General features: G+C 37.5%; 1 protein-coding gene across 1 annotated transcript in view; it reads right to left on the bottom strand.

The window, feature by feature from the left end:
* LOC114049373 (nidogen-1-like) overlaps positions 1–20,199 on the bottom strand; it is a 110,321-nt gene that overhangs the window by 31,002 nt on the left and 59,120 nt on the right. Inside the window, exons 10-12 of the mRNA XM_027870648.1 lie at positions 18,889–19,014; positions 12,170–12,319; positions 10,282–10,404 (exon numbers count right to left, since the gene is read on the bottom strand). Coding sequence (XP_027726449.1) covers positions 10,282–10,404; positions 12,170–12,319; positions 18,889–19,014 — 399 coding nt within the window. The remainder of the gene's footprint in view (positions 1–10,281; positions 10,405–12,169; positions 12,320–18,888; positions 19,015–20,199) is intronic.

The raw sequence follows: 20,199 nt of genomic DNA on the forward strand, positions 1-20,199 counted from the left end.
TTGGTGAAAGATGTTCCCATGGAGAGCAAAAGTTCCTATGCTGATGAAATCATAGATTCTTTATGTCCGTAGAATTATGTTCATTGTCATTATGTTCACAGGATCATATATTTATAGCCAGAAGGAACATCAGAGATGATCCCCTGTCTAACCCTCTCATTTTACAGATAAGGTTCAGTTGTTAAGAGATTTGCCCAAGGTCACTCAGGGATGGTTACAAGAAATTCTGGTCCCATTCCTGATCATCGAACAAACTTTTGTGAACTCATCTAAAGAGTATAGTTTAATTTTGGGCCACAGATTCTGTTTCTATTAAATAAGGACATGAGCCCATTACATCAAAACCCTCGGTGCTATCAGTAGCAATAAGTTAATTATATCTAGAAAAAATGTTAAGTATTCTTTAGCCCCCTACAAAGGCTTTTGACTTTATTTAAAAAGCAAGAAACTTTGAGAAAATAGTAATTTAGTCAATATTCAATAAATATCAGAACACATAACTACATTGTAATCAACAAGGATCTATGCTATCAGACCATGTAAAAGCTGTGTCACATTTGAGTTTCAAAAATAAAATGTCCTAAGGCATGAGCTTGCTCAACAGAATTCCTGTAATAATACCCACAGATTCCTCCAGGGAAAATCTATTAAGGTTATGCAATTTTCTGAAAAAATTACACACTAAAGATTTTACTGTGAATATGATCTCATAAGTATCATTGAGACTTGTTATGATTCCATAACTAGAATCTGATAGAAGAAAGATATATATCAATCAAAAGTAATAGATTGGAGGGGTAGTGAAGCAGCATTGCACTGTAAATACAAGAGAATGTACTTATGTGAGGAAATCCACAATCTAGAATGGCAAAGCATGGTAAACAATCTTTGAGTTAGGCACAATATTGGGAGAAACAGCAGTGATATTGTGGTGAGACTGTACCACAGACCACTTGGACAGAAGGGAGAAATGGATGATGAGTTCAGAAAACCAATGATAAACCCGGAACAGAAATATGGTATAATAGTGATGAGGGACTTTAACTCTATATTAACTGGTGTTTTCTTTCTGCTGAATAGTTTGTCTTAATAATAATTGAATTATTCAAAATGAGACAAGAAAAGATGATTGTGAACCTGATGATGACTAAGAGGGAGGAACTGGTTAATTAAGTCAGAAATTATGGAAACTTAGGGAGGCAATAATTACATCATCATAGAGTTCATGATAGATAAGGTGGAAAAAGCAAGCATAGTCTTATGACCACTATAGTTATGGAGAAGGTTTCAAAAACTCCAGGGTAGGGATAGGTAGAACCCCATAACCTAAAATACTGCTAAATAAGTCAGTCCAAATAGAACCAGTTATTTTTTAAGAACAAAATTCTAAGGACATAAACCTAACAGATTCAGATGAGGGGGTGGTATGGCTGAACTGTCTAAAGTGAGTGATATAGTTATATAAGGAACTCATCAACCAACTCGGACTTTTAAAATGACACATACAGAAGAAAGACTGAGTCAGAGATAGATCACTTAGAATGAAATGAAAGAGTGATGTAGTCTTGTAAAAACGATGTCAGGAATGCCAACATTCAGAACGAATTGTGTGATAAATCCCAAGGATGTCAGGAATGCCAACACTCAGAATGAATTGTGTGATAAATTCCAAGGACAACAAAAAAGACCTTTTTTTTTAGAGCCAAGTTGTGAAAAAGAAGAACATCAAAGGAGAGACAGAGCTCCTACTTATGGTGTTTGGGCTAATGATAAACAAAGGATGAAGAAAAGACAGAACTATCGGATGCTGGGTTTGTTTCTGTTTTCTCCAACAAAGAATGGTCTTTGGGACTGGGAAGAATACAATAGAGATGATACCCAGGTCTTGAAACCAAAGATAGGTCAGGACATTTCAAGTTGCCAGACTTGGATAGCCCATATCATGGGCTATTGGGATATAGATATATATGGGTGTTACAACAACTTATAGGTATGATTGCTGAGCTGACCATTATTGGTAGAAATTTTTAAAGAAGTGCTGAAGTGTGACAAATACCTCAATTTTCAAAAAAGATAAGACCATTATACTTGTCTTCTATCCCTGACAGAATTTTAAAACATACCATTGAATGAATGGTTTGTGGGCTGTTAGAAAGTTAAATAGATCAGTTAGAGTCAGCATGGGTTCATATAGAACAGCTTATCGCAGAATGATTTCATTTCCTTTCTTGACTGGTCTTCTAGGTTGATTGATCAAGGGAATGCCATATATTTAGGGAGATCAGCAATGGGTCAATGGCTTTTTAAAGGTTCTCCACATGTATATAGGAATATAATACATACTTCTACTTATTCCTTTTATTATAGATAATCTCTTGCATAACTCAGATTGAGTTCAGTTCTTTTGTATACAGTGTCTTCCTCATTATAATAGCTTGGGAAGTAGCAAGAAAGGCTTTTCCCATTAAAATTCAGTGAGCACTGAAGTTGGGACTAAAGACAATTAAGGGCACAACCTCACAACCTGGAACTTACAATTATGGCAAAGTACATTAACTCAGAGAGGGACCAGCACAATTTTTAGGGAAATTGTTGACCCATAATTTTGTGGTTTGGAAGAAGTCCATGAATTCAAGCTGAGACTTCCCATTCAGAAAAACTCTAAATCCTAAATGGCAACATACAAGGCTGAAAAACATTGCCAATGACAAAAACCATGGTAAGAAAGATACCATTAAAAGAGATACATGACCAGCAAAAGAAGTGAGCTGGTCATGCGTGGAGAGTGAGGCATAATAGATGGGCAGCCTAAATGTTACATAGTATACATGTCAGTTCAAAAGAACTCCAGGAAGGTCCCCAGGAAGTTGACTAATCTTCCTGTGGACAATTTATAGGGGATAGAAATAAGAGTGGCATAGGATAAAAAAGTATAGATAAGTTGTAATTTGTAAAACACAACAAACAACCACAAGAAGGAATATATATATTGTTATGATCACAGATCCCTAGAAGTATTCAAATAATAATATGCAAGGATATTTTTAGTAGAAAATCATTAGAGCAATATATTAAATGCCCTTCTGGAGATGGCATTGTAGAGGCACCCAGGATCACTGGTCTTGGATTCTAAAAATTTGGGTTTGAATGAGGTGGGTAAATTATATAATCCCTATGATCCCTTCTATTATTGAACCACAGGTAATCTCATCTAAGGCACAACTCTCAGACTGGTTGTATGACTCCCAGAAGTGGTGTTCACCCTAGATTACTCTTAACCAAGCCTGACTAGCGTCAGGATAAATACTATTGAATCCCCTCAATCAACCCACCCAGTCATGCTGTCATAGGTGATTAGGTTAATCTGACTAGATTTGTTCTTTATAAACTCATGTGGTCTATCAGTCTATTGCCTAAGCACCTACACATTGGTTTTGCAATGACTCTTTCCCCCCACCCCAGGTACATCAGCCAAGTTTGAACATTTGTAATTTCCAGGTCTCTAAACCTTGGGATTGAGAATAGCTGCTCATAATACTCAGTACAGGAAGGGTTCTTTGTTTGATTCTCAAGTTAAGCATAAGATGACCAAGGGCTTTATGCACTAGTGTTTACCTCCCAGTATACCCAAAAAAGAATAATAAATTGCTTTATGAAATGGAAAAGCATTTATTAAGCACTTTCTATATGCCAGATACTACATTTAGCACTGGGCACAGACATGATACAAGTAAGCAAGAGAGCCCTTGTCTTCAGAGAGCTTACATTCCAACAGAGGAAGACGACACCTATAAAAACAGTGGTGGCCACAGAGTTATGTTCTGGTAGTGTTGATTTATTTGCTGTACTCAGATCTGGATCAGGAAAGAGGAGAAAGAGGGAGGCACAGCAGTACAGCATGAAGACAGCTGGGGAGCAGTTTGCTCAACTCTGGATCCAGGCTACATATGGTGATTACTTAGCAATCAGAAGCCAGAAGGACCTAGAAGAGGAGCTTAGAGCGTTAGGTCAGAGGTGGAGGCTAGAGTTCAGAGTATAACAGCATGAAGATGGCCAGGAAGTAGTCACTTACATAAACAATTTTTCCCTTATCATTGACTGTCATCAGTATATATTTTAAGAACCCGCGGATTTACTTCATATACTTCTTGTGTAAACTAAGCTGGTTTTCCCCTTTGTGGGGAGAATCCGCATTGTGAGTTGTCAGTGTCACTGACATCTGTCCTTTTTTCAGGGTGGGAGGGGAGATAGATCCCTGTTCTGACAACAAAAAACTCTCTCTAACCATCCATTTATCAGGAATGTTCATCCTGCAGACCGAATACCCCACCCCCACTCCCACTCCAACTCCAAGACTATAGTTAGCTACGAGGCTCGAGGGAAGCTCTTGGCCATGGAATTCTCCTGGAAGAAATGAATAGGTTTACACTCATTGGGCATCACCAATGAAACATGGCAAACAAGAAGGAAGGCAACAGAGATTGTCCAATGGGAAGGGTTCAAAATACCAACAATCCTGGTAAAAGCTTTAACTGGTCACATTTCCCTCTTCTCCCATTACAGCTCCCATGTCTGGATTTATTTCTGTTTGGTAAACGAAGTCTTCAGGGGGTGTAAGGAGAGAAGCAAAAATCTGACATCTGTTTCATTTTGAACTGCATAAGTGAAGCGTGCATAAAAGAGAAGAGCTGCTAGATCATTGTAGCTCAAACTCCGATGAACTTGTACATTATTAAAAACCTGACTACTTCCAGAATGCCTAGGCAGCCTCGTAAAACTTCCATGCAATTTAGGAAATGAAAAGTTTGTTTGGGGTAAATTCTTCTGCGTAGAACCAAAACATTTCAGATAGCATGTAGAACTCACATATTTAAACTTAAATTTTCATTTTAAAAGCATGGTCATGATAATAAAAATGCAAAATTTGTAGATGCTGATTATCCTGGGTATATAGATACTTGTTTTTAACATTTTGTTTTGATTAATGAGAACTTATGAGGGTAAGACTATTAAGTAACAAGGCTGGTTTTCATCTGTGACTTAGAGAATAATGCATAATTTAGAACTGGACCTAGTAGTATTAACTAATATTTATGTAGTGCTTTAAATTTTACAAGGTGTTTTACATGCATTATTTCATTTGAGCCTCACAATAACCTTTAAGATAGGTACTACAAGTATAATTTTCCATCATTTAACAGATGAGAGCAAAGTTAAGAGAGGTTAAGGGATAAAAATGCCTACAAATTGATTTTGCAGCCTTTTCCTCCCAGGAAAGGTAGCCGAGTTTAAAAGCTTATAATTTTAATCGCTCTTAACTTTGGGGATGAGAATAGCTGCTTATAATACTTGGTAGGTGCTTAGGTCAAATAGTAAATATTAGAGGCAGGATTTGAACCCAGGTCTTCTTTATTCCAAATCCAGTACTGTAGGCATTACATTAAGCTGCCTCTGTTTTAGTAGTCTGAGAAGTGTCTGATTGGTATAGATAATACATGCAGTACTGTCTAGTTATGAAAGGAGTGAGAGAGGTGAACAGAAGCAGAGACAGAAACAGAAACGAGAGAGAGAGACAGACATAGAAAGACACAGAGAAGAAAAGGAAAAGGAGACAGAGGGAGAGGAGAGCGGAGCAACAGAGACAGAGGGAGATTTTATTTACTATTAGAGACATAGCAGTCCTTCTCAAAGTGAGATCTGAGAAATCTTAGGAGTCCCCAGGATCTTTTCAGAGGGTCCCTGAATTCAAAACTATTTTCATAATAATGCTAAATACTACCTGCTATTAAAATATTCCTCCATTTACAAACTACGTATCTGTGTGAGGCCAGATTTTCTTCATATACTTTAAACAAAACAACATATAGTAACAGATAAAATGTGGAGGCAGACACAGAATCTAGCTGTCTTCTATTAAGCCAAACATTAAAGAGGCTTGCAAAAGTATGTCAAACAATGCCACTCTTTCAACAATTATTTTTTGTTTCAGAAACAGCTATTTTTCAATAAAAATGTTACCTATGTAAAAATGTAATGGATTTATTGTTATTTTAAAATGAATTAAATAAATGTTTTAAAAATTTATCAGTTTATCAATTTCTAATAGCTAAAAGAAAAGCTCTTTGTTTTTAAGAGTGTAAAGGGGTCTTGAGACCAAAAAGTTTGCAAACCTCTGGTATAAAAGATAGAGTAATGGTCCCTGAACTAGTAGGATTTAGCTTTAAATCCATCCCTAACATTTACTACATTATGTGACCACTGGTGAGTTGCTGAACCTCAGGTAACTCTCTAAGACTTATCTACTAAGTTACAGATAGTTTATCTAGTAGATAAAGCAGGGGAGTTAAGAGTTACTATTTTTCAGAACCCTTTCAGGTAGGCATTTTATTAAAAATGCTACTACATGACTAAAATGGTAGAAGGGGAAAATGACAAATGTTGGAGGGGATGTGGAAAAATTGAGACACTAACACACTGTTGGTGGAAACATGTACTGATCCAATCATTTTGGAGAGCAATTTGGAATTATGCCCAAAGAGGTATAAAACTGTTGCATACCCTTTGACCCAGTAATACCACTTTTAGGTCTGTTTCCCAAGGTGATCGGGGAAAAGGAAAAGAACCTTTATGTTATAAAATATTTATAGCAGATCTCTTTGTGGTGGCCAAGAATTGAGGGGATGCCCATCAATTGGGAAATGGCTAAACAAGTTGTGGTATACGATTGTGATGGAATACTACTGTGCTATAAGAAATGATGAGCTTGTTGATTTTAGAAAAACATGGAAAGACTTGCATGAAATAATGAGGAGTGAAATGAATAGAATCGAGAGAACATTGTATACAGTAACAGCAATATTTTTTGAAGAATAATTATGAATGACTACGGTATTCTGAGTATTGTAAATACTCAAATCAACTACGAAGGACCCATGAAGAAAGCTGCTATACACCTCAGGGAAAGAACTGATGAATAAAAGTATGCATAGTATGATTTTACATATATCTATATATCTACATCTGTGTCAAATGGTGGCCTTCTCCAACACAGGGTGGGGTAGCAGGGAGGGAGGCAGTTTGGAACTTAAAATGTAACAAAAACATATAGAGAGAAAATTAAATCTTAAAAATGCCACCACGACAATAGCTATTTTGTTAACTTGGAAAAAATAAGAATGAAGGCAAGAGTTAGTCACCATGATGATGACTATACAGGTCAATTTTCCCCTGCAGAGCTAATTCTGTGCATACCCGAATACCTAACAAATCCTTCTGAAGGCTGACTGTGTCTACCTCAGATATGTCTATCATCTAACTCAGGGGGGAGACAACTAACTCAGCACCAGAGCTAAGGAAGGATGTTAGAGGTCGTTTTTTGTCCCTTCAAATATTTTTCCATGAAAGTCTGTCAGAGATAAATTTGGTTTCAATTAACCTAGAATTTCCTTACGGCCAAAGAAAACAGACCTGAACAAAAAAGAAAGAAAAATATATAGTTAAACCTTCAATTGAGTTTTTCATGCAACAGTTAGCTGTGGTTATTGACCTTAATAAGAACAAGGACAGAGATTTTCTTTTCACAGTTAAGTCATTCAAAGTGGCAAAGATGTATCTGACCAACAGCAACAACAAAGTGAAATTCAAAATCCTGGCTACTAATCACAGAATTTCCATAGGAAACTTGGAGTGATTAACTCAGTTTATACTTGTACCAGGATATCTAAAGATGTACCAAAAGTCACTAGACAATGGACAACTTTTGGGGGGAGGAAACAAGTATTTATTGTCTACTATGTACCAGGCACTATGTTAGGCACTTCACAAATATTATCTCATTCAATCCTCATAACAACATTGTGAGGTAGGTGCTATTATTTATTCCCATTTTACAGTTGAAGCAACTGAGGCAGACAGAGATTAAGTGACTTACCCAGGGTCACAGAGCTGGTTAGTATCTGAGGCCAACTTTGAACTCAGGTCGTCCTAACTCCAAACTCAGTGTTCTATCCACTTCACCACCTAGCTAGCCTCCATAACTTATGATGTGCAAAACCATAAAGCAAACCAGCTTTGAGATCCTTGGTCTTCCTTTTCTTCTCTTTTCCCCTTCACTTCCTTAAAGCTCTAGCTTTGTTGTTGTTCAGTCATTTCAGTCATGTCCGATTCTTTGTGACCCCACTTGAGGTTTTCTTGGCAAAAATACTGGAATGGTTTGTCATTTCCTTTTCCAGATAATTTTACAGATGGAGAGACTGAGGCAAGCAGGGTTAAATAACTTGCCTGGGGTTACACAGCTAGTAAGTGTCTTAGGCTGGATTTGAACTCAGGAAGATAGGTCTTCCTGACCCTGGCCTGGCACTCTATCCACTGTGCCACCTAGCTGCTCCAAAGCTGCAGCTACCTTCCCCATTTAAAAAAAAAATCTATCAACAAAAGATAAAATGGACATTTTGATTGTGTAAAATTAAAGTTTTTGTACAAATGAAACCAGAATATTTAAAATGAGAAGAGAAACAGTTAACTGGGGAAATAATCTTTGCAGTAAGTTTCTCTGATAAATATCTCATTTCCAAGGTATACGGAAATGATTCAAATTTATAAGAATAAGATCCATTCCCCTATTGATAAATAATTAAAGGATATGAGCAGGCAGTTTTCAAAGGAAGAAATCTAAGCAACAATAGCCATGTGAGAAAATGCTCCAAATGGGGCAGTTAGGTGGCACAGTGGATAGAGCACCAGCCCTGAAATCAGGAGGACCTAAGTTCAAATCCAGCCTCAGAGCAAACACTTGACACTCACTAGCTGTGTGACCCTAGGCAAGTCACTTAACCCCAATTGCCTAAAAAAAAAAAAGAAAAAAGAAAGTTCCAAATTACTAAGAGTTAGAGAAATGCAAATTAAAGCACATTTGCCTCATGTTGCTAAACTTGATGAAAATGGCAAATGTAGGAGGGAATGTGGGAAATCAGGCACCCTAAAGCATTATCAATAAAGCTATGCATTGGACCAGACATTTTGAAAAGCAATTTGGAACCATGTCCCAAAAAATCACTATACTGTGCATACCTTTTGACCTAGTGATACCACTTCTACACATATACCCCAAAGAAATCAAAGAGAAAAAAAATTCATACGTATAAAACTACAGATAGCAGCTTTTTTTGGTGTAAATTGGGGATTGATTGACCCAAATGTGGCATCTGATGTAATGGAATACTATTGCAGTATAAGAAATGAGGATAGAAATTATTTCAAAGAAATCTGAGAAAACTTGTATGAAGTGTTACAAAGAAGTAAGCACAACTGGGAGAACAATTTATAGAATAACAACATTATAAAGACGATCAATTTTAAGAACTCTGATCAATGCAATAACCAACCATAATTCCAGAGGACCAATGATGAAACATTCTATATACCTCCTAACAGACAGATGATGGACTCAAGAAGAATAACTCATACATTTTAAGACATGGCTAACGAGGGTTATTTTATACATATACATATATGTATGTATGTATATTATGAAGGCTTTGTTTTTGTTTCAGTTGGTGTTGGGGATGTGGGAGGGAGAGAAAATAAATGCATGTCCATAGAAAAAAAATTTAAATTTAAAATCCAACAACAGAAAAAATATCTGAAAAACTTATTCACGTTAAGGTATAACTAACTTATAAAGCTTAAAATGTGGCATATGCCAGGAATATTTTTATTTTAACAGAATATAAAGCCTATTTTCAAAGAAATACATCTCTACTGGTAGAATTATCTAAATTAGTCAACTAATATCAAATTCTGCCTTTAAATAAAGTCAACTCTAGTGTTACCTGGGTGCAATGCAAATTCATAAGTAAAAGTAGAGAAAGGGATGATATTAACATATGAAAATCAATCTGGTATCCAAAACATAGTCAGTGGAACTCAGCAAAACTCACTTCAAGATTTCCCTTCATTTAGAAGCTGATTAGAATCCCTTAGCTCCAGTTTCCATGATATCCTCAGAATTTTCTTGCCAACACCAGTATTTGGGAATCAATACTTCCACACCTCTAATTTAAGGAAAACTATTTAAACTGCAGTATCTAGTACAGTATCCAACCAATCATTGATAATGATGATGACATTTCACCTCTTTTTGTGGGGAGAGAAGGTCATGAATCCCATCCTCTTTATTTTTGGGGCAAAAATTCAGCCTGTCCCCCGCCCCTACTCCATTCCCTTTAGTGAATGCCCAGCATCAAATAATAGTTAAGTTTGTATTGCAACTCCAAATCTTACCTCCTGGAACACACTGGAAACCATCACCCTGATATCCAGGCTTACATTGGCAAACAAAGGATCCCGGAGAGTTGTAACAGAAAGCATCTGGATGACAACGATTTTGTTGGCATTCATCTACATCTGCAAAGTACAAGATCATAGATAAACCTGATTTCTTTTCATCATTCAGTTAGGCAGCTAGGTGGTGCATTGGACAGAGCACCGAGCCTGGAGTCAGGAAGACCTGAGTTAAAATCTAACCTAAGACACTTATTAGCTGGGTGACCCTGGGGTAAGTCACTTAACTTCTGTTTGCCTCAGTTTCCTCATCTGTAAAATGGGGATAATAATAGCACCTACCTCCCAGAATGTTGTAAAAATCAAATGAGGCAATATTTGTAAAGGGCTTAGCATTGTGCCTGGCACACAGGCATTAACAAATGCTTGTTCTCTTTCTTCTCCCCCACCCCCACTCCACCCTCTTACCAATGAAGCCTGAGTGAAATCATTCATTACAGTGAAGGGGAAATAGCTCTTGAGCAGGTCCTAGAACTCACTACCTTAATTCTCAACATACAACGTCTCTCTGACCTCCTTCTCTGATCTCCTTTACATAATATTATGTATAGAACAGGACTATATTTCAAGTATAAAAGAGGATGACTTTCTTTAAGGAAATTGCTAAACTCAGTTTACAAAAACTATGAATGGGGAATGGGGAGATGACTTTTTTTTGTCTCAAAGATTTTTCACTTTATAAAAGGAATCCTTTAATTATTACACTTCCACAGTGAATCTAAGTGTTAATCTACTGATCAGTAACTACTTAACAATGAGACTCAAGGAACAAGAAATTTCAACTGTTTGAGGTCACTTATAATTGGAGACCAGTTTAGAAATAAAGATAAAGTATCTCTGAAATGATCTTCTAAATCCATGTATTCACTGTGTTTATTTGTTAGAATTTTTATTGATGTCTTTTGTTTTTTATGCCTTAATCATTTCCTAGTATGCCTCCAAACTCCTATCCCTTGAATTTAAATCTTCTGTGTAACAAAACAAACAGATAAACAGAATCTGTGGCCAAAAATTCAGATCTGAATACATCATAGAATCAATTAAAAAAAATCAATTTACTGGAAAGGCGCACTTGGTGTTGTATATCAAGACACTTGGGGCACTGTGCTCATATGTCATTTTGCTGAAGGTAACCTTTAAAGGAATCCTTAAGGGTTTTAGGGTAGAGCAAAAGGTAACCTTTAAAGGAATCCTTAAGGGTTTTAGGGTAGAGCAAAAGGTAACCTTTAAAGGAATCCTTAAGGGTTTTAGGATAGAGCAAAATATAGAAGCATAGATCTTTTTTTTTTTTTTTTTTGCTGAGGCAATAGGGGTTAAGTGATTTGCCAGGGTCACACAACTAGTAAGTGTCAAGTGTATGAGGTCAGATTTGAACTCAGATCCTCCTGACTCAAAGGCCGGAGCCACCTAGCTACCCCCTAGAAGCATAGATTTTAAAGGCACCTTGAGTTCATCTGGGTGTCATCCTTGAAAATTCTAGCTTCCATTCATTTAATTTTAAATTTTATCTTGCTCTTCCACTTTAAAAATATTAGCTACAAAAAGACAACACAATTGCTATTTATCCACTCATTTAGGTGGCATTCAAGATCCAAATACTAATTTGCATGAGGATAGATAGATTCTCAACTATTATACTCAAGGAGGGCAAATAAATAGAATACACACTTCTTATCCTATACAGTTAAAATAATAACCATTTTTGACCTTATAAAGGGTTGTCAGGGTGGGCAGAGAACTTACTGTCACCACAGAACTAGGCTAAAATACATCACTTCGTATTAGTTTTTATGCACCAATTGAAGAAAGAAAAAGAAGCTTTATGTACCTTGACAGGCGTGCCCATCTCCTAAGAAGCCAGGCAAACAGGAACAGTGGTAGGAGGAGCCTCCAGCATACACACACTGTGCCCGCTGGGGGATGTCACAATTGTGGAGGCCAGTTGCACAATAGTTGATAGGACGATCATCAATAACAGCTACAAGACAGATTTACAGAAGGTTTTAAGTCAAATTTTCTTTTAAATAATAAACAACTCTATTTCCTATGACTACTCATTTGCTAAAGAAGGTCAATTCAATGTCAAGAATTTAAGAAAAATCTACAATGACATTTTCTAGCCCATATACAGCAGATAGGGCCTCTGCTGTAAAGGTTTATTTAAAAGTCACCAAAGGAAGCAACATGAGGTGCTCATATGGAGAAAGAAATATAATAATAATAGTAATGACATTTATATAGACCTTTGAGGTTTGCAAAGCACTTTATACATATGATCTCATTTTATCTTAACCAACTCAGGAAGTGATGCTATTATTATCTCCCTTTTACAGATGAGGAAGCTGAGGCAGACAAGACATCTGTAAGAGACCTAGTAAGTGTTTGGGACCAGATTTGAATTTGGGTCTTCTTGAGTCTAGGCCTAATGCTCTATCTGTTGTGCCGTTTAACCATCTATACTTCCCTTGCTAGAGCCCAGAGAAGACAGAGCAAGGAGGAAGATCAGAAGAAGCAATGTGACAATGGAGAGAGCTTTCTGGTTCTGGACTTGGGCTCAAATTGGGCTCAAAATTCAATCAATTCCATTATTTACTACTTCTAAGACTTGCATAATTCATCTAAGTTTCCAGGCTTCAGCTTCTTACTGTGTTTGATGACCTCTAAGGTCCCTTTCAGCTCTAAAACAATGTCCAGTGATAAGGAGGTAGTAAATCATAGGCTATCTTTTGGCTCTGACATAAAAATAAGAATGTGGTTTAAAGATGAAAACGCTCAGATTTCTGGGATGTCTTGCAGTTCCAGGCACTAGGAATTCTGAAAGTAACATTTGGCCTCTGTGGTCCCCATTACCATTCCATAAAACACAGGACCAGGGTAAGATGTGGAATAAAGAAAATGGCATGAAAACTTTGGGCTAACTATTGTGCTGTAAGAAATGATGAAACTGATGGTTTCAGAGAAACTTGGGAAGACTTGTATGAACTGATGCAAAATGAAGTAAGCAGAAGCAGGAGAATGATTTACATAATATTATAAAGACAACTTTGAAAGACTTAGAAACTCTGATCAACACAATGAGCAATCACAATTCCAGAAGACTCATGACGAAACATGCTGCTCACCTCCAAAAAGAGAGGTGATGAACTCAGGGTGTAAATTGAAGAATTTTTAAAAATATGGCTAATGGGGGAATTTGTTTTGCCTAACTATACATGTTTATAATGTTTTTTTCTTCTTGTTTTCTTAATGTATGTGTGGGGTAATCATAGGGAAGTTGGAAGAGAGAATGCAGACCTGAAAAGAAAAAAGAAAAAGAAAACTTTAGGGCTAGTCCCAAAACTTTTTTTTGTGACTCCTAAAGCAGGACTCTTAATCCTCCTCTTCAGTGAACAGGGCCAAGCCACTTGAAGCAAGATAAACAAAGATTAGATATATTTCCCTTTCTTTGGGAGCATTATAGGACATAAACAAATAGATCAAAGTCCTTTGCCAAACAAGGGAATTACCAAAGAATTTGGTAACCAAAAGCCAACCTATAATGTTCAGCAGCTTGAGTCTTCAAAGTGAGAATGTGACCTACTTCCATGGGAACTAGAAAAATACAATTATTGTAGCCACAGTGTGCCTGCCTTTCTTCTGGCCCCCAAATTTGCAGGCTTTAAAATTCCTAGGGATGGTCAGGAATTTGGTCCAGGCTCCTTTTCTAAAATAAATCTGTCACTGATCAACTTTGCCAATATAGTGAGCCTACAAAGGGAAAAGAATTATGAATTCTAGCTGAAAAGGGTTGTTGTTATTTGTCCTTTGTTCTCAAAGAGGACCATGGCATTAGGGAGGTGATGCCATGACTTGCAAGTGAAATGGATTTAAGTGAGGCAGGACTGTGCAAAGTCACCAACTTCACTTTCTCCTTGGGAGCCATCTGGGTCCAGTGGCCAGATATAGATGAGGAAGACTGGAGATGGCCCTGGATGAATTGAAAAGGGACAGGGAGGGGAAAGGAATAAGCATTCATATAACACCTATTATTCGGTAGGCACTGTGCTAAATGTTTAACAAATATTACCTCATTTGATCTGCACAACAAGCCTGCCAGATGGGTACTCTCTATTTTACATTGAAAAATGGAAGCAAACACAGATTAAGTGACTTGGCCAGGGTCACACAGCTACTAAGTGTCTTCAGGAGGGATTTGAACTCAATTCTTCCTGACTTCCGGCCCAGCACTCTCTACCACACCACCTAGCTATGGACACTCTAGGCAAAAGGATTTTACCTAGTCAGTCTTAAAAGGAGGAAAGAGCCTTTCCTTATGTTCTTCTCCCTCCTTATCCTTTCATCATTAATGTTCATCCTTTTTCTATGCTTGCTCAGCAAAATAAAGGGAATATTCTGAAAGAACTGGGGAGGGGGAGTGCTTAGGTAAAATAAACACACATATTTAGGGATTTAGGACTAGAGATGTGATTTCATTGTTATAGGGAACTTCTTATGGAGAAAGTACCTGTATCAATGGGGTTAGCATCTTCTCTGCAATTGAAGTCTTGACAGTTTACTACCTAAGGCACTGAGAGGGTAAGTGATTTACTTAGGATTATGCAGCCAGTATTTATTAAAAGTGGCCCATGAAATGTATATGTATAACCTATATCAGATTGCATGTTGTCTTGGGGGGGAGGGAGGGAGGGAGGGAACAATTTAAGACTCAAAAGTTTATGGAAATGATTGCTAATAAATCAAAATAAATTAATAAAAAAAGGTTAAAAAAATAAAATAAAGGACCCCCCAAAAAAAGAATAAAAAAAAGTGGCCCATGAGCCCAGTTCTTCCTGACTCCAAGGCCAGCTCTCTCTTCACTCTGCCATCTGGCTTCTCATATGTAGACACAGATAGTGACTATTGTGTGGGTCAACTCTAAGAGCATTGAAAGATAGAAATCTTTACAGTGAAGAAAGCATTCAGGGAGATGATCATTGGATGGTCATCATACATGGAATGGAGAATAACACGGTAGCTTCTCTGCCATCTAAAATAGATGGGCCAAACAAATATGGGTAAAGCCGGTATGTGGCAGAGGCAGGGCTGAAAAAATATCTTCACAGAATCTCAAAGTCTGAGAATTAGAAAGGACCTCTGTGGCCATCTAGTCCAACCCATTACTGGAAGAAATCCCTACTATAGCATGCCCAATGAGTAACAAGCCCATCCAGCTTCTGCTGAAGACCTCCACAGAGAAGGAAACTATCACCTCTCTAGGCAGCCCCCATTATACTTTTGGATAGCGGTAATTTGTAGATAGACTTTCCTGACATCGAGTCCAAATTAATCAAGCTCCCTGGTTCTATTCTTTGGCCAAATAGAACGAGTATAAGGCCTCTTTCCTATGACAGACCTTCAAATACTTGAAAAGAGCTATCCTTTCCTCTTCTTTTCTCCAGAATAAATAAATATTCCTAGTTCCATCAACTGATCGTCATATAATGTAGACTCAAGACCATTCCCTTCCTAGAGAGGTTTCCCTCCTATAGACACTTTGCAGCTAACCAACATCCTTCTCAAACTGTTGTGCCCAAAGCTCAACAAATATGCTTTGGAAGGTCTGACTTTTCTCTTTCCTTGCATTTCTATGAGAAGTCGTGGAAAAGGAATATGCTCAGGTGGCACAGCGGATAGAGGTCCGGCCTTGGAATCAGGAGGAGCTGAGTTCAAATTCAGCCTCAGACACTTGACACTTACTAGTTGTGTGACCCTGGGCAAGTCACTTAACCCCAATTACCTCATCAAAAACAACAAACAAAACAAAACAAAAAAAAGAGTAAGATCTGCATTGGGGAAATCTAAGTCAGATTCTGTTAACCTGTAACCCTCCATGAGGGCAGGGACTGTGTCTTAAATATTACAGAATCTATCACAGTACTTTGTACACAATTGGCATTTTAAAAAAAACACAGTTGTGGAATGAATGAACTTGTTTCTCCCCATCATTCTTCCAAATCCCAGTCCCAGCCTATGTTGCTCTCCCAAATTCTCACTATTTCTTTCTCTCTTCTCTCTTTCCTCTCATGTTAGGGGTAAGGGAATACGGAGAAGAAACAAACTGAGAAAGAAAAGGAAGGGATCTGACAGAAGAGTGAAGGGGAGTACTAAAAAAGGCAGGGAGCTAGAAAGAGTATGAGAAGAGAGAAAAGAGAAAGGAGCCAAAATAGGACAAGGAGAAAGAGAAGAAATACAGAACAAGAAAAGAAGGGACATGAGGGATGATGATCACTGAAGAGGAAGGGGGGAATCAAGAAAAATAAACCTGATTTTTAAAATGTGGAAATAAAATTAATCAGGAGTATATGTACCATATGTCCTAATAAGTTAAAACATTGAAAGTAAAATTACATATTACTTTGGGGGGAGGCTAGGCTTTTTAATGTGGGTAGAAAGAATGGTCATTTTAAACATGAATCTTTACTTACTGAAATTTAGGGCCAAAGAGTGAGAGTGTGTGGGTGCTGATGTTGCAAGAGAGTAGGGTGGGAAACACAAGAGATAAACTTTCATCTATTTCATCACCACTGTAGCTAAGGCTGGATTAATTCCTATCCTCCCTCCCCCCAATCACATTATGCAATTGATACTTTCAAATGAACCATAACAGTTCTGAGCTTTCCATCAGTGAATAGAGAAAAGGGAAAAAAGTGATAAAAAATTCAAAGCAAGACAACACTCAAAAACAGCTACTTCCATAATAGAAAAAAACCAACACAAAAAGGTACTTATACTGTAGATGGAAAATGTGTATTTGTATATGTATATATGTGTGTGTACGTGTGTGTGTCATCTGCATGTACATAAAGTCCCAAGTTCTGGAGAGTTAAACACAGTAACCTTTGTAATTAACAGGCAACGTCTGACTTCCTCAATTCTGACTGCTCACTTCTTCACCCCCTCCCTGGCTCAAACCACCTTTTCTGATCTCAAGTGAGAGCATTCCTATCTAAGGCTTGCAATCCAGCATGAACAATTTTACCAATGAAGTGAAGGAAAAGTAAAATTTGCTGATAAATTACCTTAAAAGAGTTTTATATTTCTAGTTACCTTCCTTTTTAATGGATCTGAAGGGACCCACAAAAGGGGCTTAAAAAATAAAAAAGGTGATTTGCTCAGAGTTGGGGAGAGGAAAGGTGAGGGGTTGTAATTACTTCTGTTAATTTTTTTTAATTAAAGGACTAATTTGAATAGAAATTGTCTAAATCATTAGATTACTAAGCTAATCAGTATGTCTTTCCTTCATTGACCTCAAAAAAGATTACGTACGGGATCACAACACAGATCTTTATTTATGATATGTGGTGTAGCAGATAGAATGCTGGGCTTACAGTCAAGAAAGATATGGATTTCAATTCCACTTGAGACATTCACCAGCTGCATGACCATGGGAAAGTCACTTCACTCAAGACCCTGGGAGTCACTTAACTCTTTCTGAACCTCAGCTTTCTCATCTATAATATAGGGACAATAACAACTCATAGGTGTGTTTTGAAGACCAAGTAAGATAATGAAAGCAAAGCATCTTGCAAACCTTAAAAGTGCTATATAAATGTAAGTTGTTAATGTAGTTATTATTATACTATTACTACATTATACTATTATATGCATATATTTTTATTATACTATTATATTATTTTACTAGGGGAAACCAAGTACAATCCTAAGTGTCTTAAATAAATCAAAAATAGGATCAGATCCAGAAATCAGACTGAGTCAACAAATTCTTTGAGGTCTCTGCCTATAAACAGTTTCAGCCTGGCCACACTATAGACCTAATACACAGAACACAGCATCGTCACACAAAGGGAGTTTTCTTACCCATTTAGGTTTAAGCTTAACTAAACTGGGGGAGGGGAGGGGAGAATCAAGAAAAATAAATCAAATATTAAATACAAAAATAAAATTCACCAGGGCTAAAAATCTTGATTTTCTGAAAGAATACAGAGCAGGGGAAAGGGAGGGGCCTAGAAGCACAGATGGTTGGGTCTTGCTCAAGATGAGAACTGCCTGTTCCTTCCCGCCCCCGTGAAACCATCTCACCTCGGGACCTCTGCAAAGCCTTATCCAGGGCTCCAAGACAGAACAAACATAAGACATATCTGGGTTTGCCAAACAGTGGGGAAAGGACAAAGAGATGGTTTATGGACAGCATAAAAGGCTGAACTGTTTTAAATTTGGGAAGAAGTGCTGAGCTCAGATGTCATGTCCAGCACTCTTGCCCCTTTAAACCTAAAGAACTCCAACAATCTTTGAACTAAAAATTCTTGGAACCAGTGAGACGAAATATACCCATAGGAATAAAGGCAAAATCTTGAGCCAATCCGGGCTCTCTTCCATGTGTCTTCCTTTCATCATCACCATCTAAAAACATAAACACCTAACAAATAACCAGCACCCAGCCTACTTCCCTCAACGACGTTACAAAGACTTTCCTAGTCTCAAAACAACACAGAACCATAAAAGGAAGAGAATACATGAGATTCTTAAAATCTTACACTGATAACTTACCCACACACACGCCTTCATCAGAAAACTGGTAGCCCTCGATACACTCACAGCGGAAGGTTCCTGGGTGATTATTGCAGATAGCATGGCTTCCACAGGCTGTTGGCTGCTCTGAGCATTCATCAATATCTAGAAGAGATAAGAATTTAAAAGATTTCATTTTCTTTGTCCAGTCCTGTGGTTCTATCAGTGTAAGTAGTAACTGTCCGATACAGAACCTCTCTACCAATGAAAAGAGCAATTCATCTGAAATTTATAGTCTTAAAAATTTGCCTGGGTCAGGCAGAGGTTAAGAAAGTTGCCCATGCAAAGAATTAGATTTGTTTGTGGGGGGAGGCAATGGGGGTTAATTAACTTGCCCAGGGTCACACAGTTAGTAAGTGTCTGAGGCCAGATTTGAATTTGGTTCCTCCTGACTCAGTCAGTGCTCTATCCACTGTACCACCTTGTTGCCCCCAAAGAATTAGAAATTGAACGGATACCCATCAATTCGGAGAATGGCTGAACAAGCTGTAGTATATGATTGTGGTGGAATACTGCTATGTTATAAGAAATGATGAGCAGGATGATTTCAGAAAAATCTGGGAAGACTTTCATAAAGTAAAGTAAAGTGTGCAGAACCAGGAGAACATTGTACGCAGTAACAGTACTAAGGTAAAATGATCAAGTGAATGACTTAGCACTTCTCAGCAACACAATGATCCAAGACAATTTGAAGAACTTACACGGGAAAATCCACCTATCCACTCCCAGAGAAAGAACCGATGGAGTCTGAATGCAGATCAAAGCATACTTTTTTTTTCGCCTAATTGTGTGTGTGTGTTTTGTTTTTATCTGTGTTTTCTTTTGCAACATGGCTAATATCAAAATACATTTTGCATGACTACACCTGTATAATCCATATCTAATTGCTTGCTGTCTCAAAGAAGGAGTAGGGGAGGAGAGAGCGAGAGAATTGGGAACTCAAAATTTTAAAAAATGAAAAGTTAAAAATTGTTTTTACATGTAACTTGAAAAAAAATATAAAAATTTTCACATTAAAAAAAATTAAGAAAGTTGTTCATGGCCACTTGGCTAGTAGGGTCAGAGGAAAGGCTCTAAGATTTCCTGACCCCCAAGGCTGGCCTTTATTCACCAGGCCATTCTATTTCTCTTTTCATATTGCTGTTATGATTGCTATTCATGATAGAATAATGACAATAATAACATCACAGCTTTAGAGCTGGAAGGGGTGACTTTAGATGTCCTCTAACTTAACCCCTTGATTTAATAGATGAAGAAACTTGGGCCCTGAGAGGATAAGTAATTTGGCCA

Source organism: Vombatus ursinus, unplaced genomic scaffold (genome assembly GCF_900497805.2).
Source record: "Vombatus ursinus unplaced genomic scaffold, bare-nosed wombat genome assembly UNPS02014798.1, whole genome shotgun sequence".
In the NCBI taxonomy this organism is placed as follows: Eukaryota; Metazoa; Chordata; class Mammalia; order Diprotodontia; family Vombatidae; genus Vombatus; species Vombatus ursinus.